This window comes from Manduca sexta, unplaced genomic scaffold (genome assembly GCF_014839805.1).
Source record: "Manduca sexta isolate Smith_Timp_Sample1 unplaced genomic scaffold, JHU_Msex_v1.0 HiC_scaffold_1558, whole genome shotgun sequence".
Classification (NCBI taxonomy): domain Eukaryota; kingdom Metazoa; phylum Arthropoda; class Insecta; order Lepidoptera; family Sphingidae; genus Manduca; species Manduca sexta.
The window spans coordinates 780-5,073 of record NW_023592434.1 but is presented as its reverse complement, the minus strand read 5'-3'; the positions used below and the strand labels follow the sequence as shown (position 1 = coordinate 5,073).

At 30.4% G+C, this 4,294-nt stretch overlaps 1 protein-coding gene across 1 annotated transcript; it reads left to right on the top strand.

Moving 5' to 3' along the window:
* Positions 1 to 234: 234 nt before the first annotated feature.
* On the top strand, positions 235 to 3,404 carry LOC119191483 (translation machinery-associated protein 7 homolog). Its single transcript, XM_037445362.1, has 3 exons — positions 235 to 360; positions 2,705 to 2,824; positions 3,176 to 3,404. The coding sequence occupies exons 2-3, from the start codon at positions 2,705 to 2,707 to the stop codon at positions 3,245 to 3,247; spliced, it is 192 nt and encodes a 63-aa protein (XP_037301259.1). The 5' UTR covers positions 235 to 360; the 3' UTR covers positions 3,248 to 3,404.
* The last annotated feature ends 890 nt before the right edge of the window (positions 3,405 to 4,294 follow it).

The window sequence follows — 4,294 nt, the reverse complement described above, 5'->3', positions numbered from 1 at the left end:
ATAAGTATGATATAGGTAGGCAGAAATAGATCTGAGTCCACACAAACGTTGTATGGGCATAATTAGTTATTGAATATATCTGGTAGGTCACAGATAATCTTTCAAACCCATAAATTGGAAAATTTAGAAACTTTAGTCCTGCGCATTCCTTATCAGCCACTACTTATAAACTATTTAACTACCAATTTTCGGCAAGTTGACTCAACAACCAACTGGCAACACTGCCCCTAAGTTAGCAATTTTTGTCTTTGATTGTCAAACTCGGAATTGTCATCCATCATTATTGTCACTCGAAATTTCGGAGTGGCGTGAAAAATTCAATAAAAACATCGTGTTAAATTTACCCAAGCAGTATAAAACGTAAGTGATTAATGTAAAATAATAACAATATTAGCAAATGTATTATTAACATAAAGTATTAATATTTTTATTGATTCGACAATTATGATTGGAGGTTATGATTGCATTCGTTCAGATCGACGTGTTTTGAGCCTTATCTCGTCGTTTAACGCCGAATGCTAAAAAATAATACGAATTTTACAGTTAATTTACTACATTACACTCCAAAACATAAGTATCTACACACAAATTATGTTTTAAAGCTTAAATTCGTACAAATTTGATGTAATATTTTGTCAAAGGCACCATCGTATGTTTCTATCAATTTACACTAACAGCGGGCTTACCGCACTAAGAGCGCAGTTACGATGGCGGTATTCCTTCTTCACATGATTGTATGTTCATTTTGCGAATGCTTACGTATCTTCAATGACTTCGATGACATATGCCTACCGACTATATTACGCGACGGAAGATTGGCATTTGCGTAGTTAAATAGAAACAAAGAAAAAGCGAGACTGGGCCGAGTGGGACATTAGTAAAACCTGGTCTTAAAGAGTATAAAAAAGCAATAAAATTCGAGACTAAATGCTTTTTATTATGATCAGGATGTATATATTTGCCTTAGTAAGTACACAAGCAAGCTGTCTACTTGATGGTAAGTACCATCTGCCGCCCATGGACTTGCAATACCTAGACACAGCCATGCTGTTGCCTACTGAAAAAAAATATCATATTATTCATTGTTTTAAATACATTATAGCATTGATATGTTTCTACAGTTTGGGACTGATTATATTAAGAGTAGAAATATATTGTTTCCTTGAAAACCAAGATTTGAAAAGAAACTGCATTATATGCACCAAGCAAGCCAATTACATAATTTGATAGTTCCTAAACTTGAAAGAAAATATGTTTTTTTTAGAAACATGTTGAAAATAAATTGGTTATCTAATAATGTTTATCACTGGTATTTTTACTGGCTGATGCGGGATTGGTAATATAGCTTTCAAGGATACTCTATTGAATCAGCTCATGTATAACAAAATCTCTTTTTATTAAAATATTCATTTTATTTAATAATCAGCATATGTGTGTGTACAATATATATTTTGGAAAAGAACAATTGAGTCATGAATAAGTTATTATAGGTAACACAATGCAATCAACTAGAATGGTTTGTTTTACCTGCAATGATCTGCCCTCCTAAATAACTTTATTAAGTATAATGATTATAAATACATATAATAATATGATATTGATATTATGTATAACCTAACTGCTGGGAATGGGATGCCTCTTCTACTGGGTGGGATTAGGCCTTAGTCCACCATGCTGGCCTAGTATGGATTGGTAAACTTCACACACCCTCAATATTCCTGTAGAGACTCTCAGATGTGCAGATTTCTTCACAACTTTTCCTTCACCATTAAGGCAAGTGATAATTCACAAAGAATGAAACCTTTGTATTTTCTATTGTCTTCCTTCACTATAATAAGACATTGAAAACATAGTATTTATCTTCATGTGTAATCACCTTACGTAACTTGTATGGATCAGCATTTGTGAAATATGGAAGACATTGAAATTTGCTAATTAAAACACCATGCTTTCTTCTGTAAATTTCATTTGGTACAATATTTACAAATACTTAAATAAAAATGTTATTAGCATATAAGTGTTGTATAAATATGTCATACAACTTCAGTACTAAGGTCTGTTACATAGTAATTGTGAGTAGATTTTTTTATGTACAGATAAATACTTATCTTTTAGATTACTTTTAATTTGTTTTCTAACCCCCTTATTCATAGACTTTTTAACTAAGAACGGAGTAAAGCTGTTATAACAGACATAGGACCGTTGTGAATGGCTAATATTGAGATACAACAATATTAGCCAATCACGACAGCCCTATGGCTACGCACTACAAAGGCTGCCATGCCGTCAGCACTAAGAAAGAGTGTTGTTATCACAGCTTTACTCCATCCTTAGATCAAAACGTCTAGGAATAAGGGGTAAGCNTTGCAGTATTGTATATTGCACATTATTTTTATCTCAAGCAATTTTATAATTTTTTGTTTTAAAAAAAATCAAAAGTAATTTTATTGAGACCAAGAGTTCAGGTAACAACTATTAGAAAATATCTCAAATTTGTTATATCACAATATGTGGAAACATAAGTTCAATATATATTATAACTTTCACATACCATAAGAGATAACCTGGTATAAGATTCTTAGCACACTATATTAAAAAAAAGTATATGATTTTAATTTTAAGCATCTCCTTTCCTTCATTTATTTACTTTCAATTTTTTTTTCGTATAATAATATTAATATGGTTATCCTCTTTATATGTATAGATGTCAGGCCGTGAAGGTGGTAAGAAGAAGCTGAAGGCTCCCAAGAAGGAATCTAAAGAGTTAGACGATGATGATCTAGCCCTAAAACAAAAACTTAAGGAGCAACAAAAAGCTTTACAGGTTAGTATATTATATACATTGTAAGCTAAATTAGTTATGAGTGTTCATAATTGATGACTCCAACTGATTGCATCACTAATATATAACTTTAAAATGTTAATGCTAACCATATAATTCCAGTATTACTATATACTATAATATTAATCTGAAAGTAATCAGATATTTTTTGTTCTTGGGGCTATAGAAAGTATGCATTTTGTCAATCAAAAGCAATTTTAAAAAATGACGTATTAAAAATATAAAAATATTTGTTTTATTTTTGCAGATCTAGAAAATTTAATTAAACCATTATTTTAACATTTCTCATCATAAATTTAAACCTAGCACTCATTTGAATGTATTTACTTTCAGGAAGCGAAGGCGAAAGCGTCTCAAAAAGGTCCCTTGACCTCAGGCGGAATAAAGAAGTCTGGCAAAAAGTGACAAGTTTAAATACCTAATTATAAAAAATCTTTAATTTATAGGCTATTATGGTGTAAGAAACATGAAAGATCTTTGTCGAAACATTTGGCTATATAAAAATTACATAAGAACGGCAGAATACATTACAGTTACGCAATACGATCTTGATCACTAAGCGCACTGCCGTTATGTGTGGCTTTTAGACATTTTAATGCATTTAAAATGTATGTAACATCCAATTTGGTTAATACTTTCATAATGTAATAAAATGTTTTTATTTAATTCGAATTTTATTAACCTCCTTTTCATGAGAATTATTTGGACATGAACCTAAAACTTAACTTCCTTTGCCAAATTGTCAGATGGCAAAATAAAAACTAACTTCCCGCCATTTCCTATACCAGCCATAAAATAGTATTTTGTTAATTTCGTCATAAATTATATTATGTAATTAACGTTTGCTTGTGAATTCATAAATATAAATAAGAAATGTTTTAAGAAGCTCAATTGAAGAAGTGTTTATATTGGATAGTATAAATATTTAATATAGGCGCCTACCTATGTCAACGTTTCATTATATTACAAGCACTTATTCATTTGGGAGGTACTGTACCTACCTCAATATTGGAATAACAACTTATTAAATTAGTAAGTATACAAGTGGTTAAAAGATTTGTATTTCACATGGTGTAGTGAGTAATTTTATAAGTAATTACATATTATAAAAGATATATTTTTAATTCGCAGTATCTCATTTCTGGGAAGATTAATTAAAGGGGCTTCTTCAGTATTTATAAATCAGTATCATCACCACCCTACAATACCTATAATCTAAAAATGCCTCAAGACAATGTAATTAAAGTGGATCCTGACTTTTTAGACTTCGATGAATGTATTAGTAAAACTGTTTTGTTGAAAAACATGTTTATTGATAATAGTATTGCATCAAAACCTGAAAATAGTGCTTCTCAGATAATTCAACAATCCGAGACATTAGACAGTGTAAATAATCTCATTAAAAATGCAATACAAAGTAATCCATGCAACAACCTAGACTGTTTTATTAAC

Bases quoted from the DNA above. Each gene is read 5' to 3' on its own strand.
- LOC119191483 (XM_037445362.1), top strand. From the start codon at position 2,705: ATGTCAGGCCGTGAAGGTGGTAAGAAGAAGCTGAAGGCTCCCAAGAAG. The intron at 2,825-3,175 runs GTTAGTATATTA...ATTTACTTTCAG, and splicing joins AGCAACAAAAAGCTTTACAG to GAAGCGAAGGCGAAAGCGTC.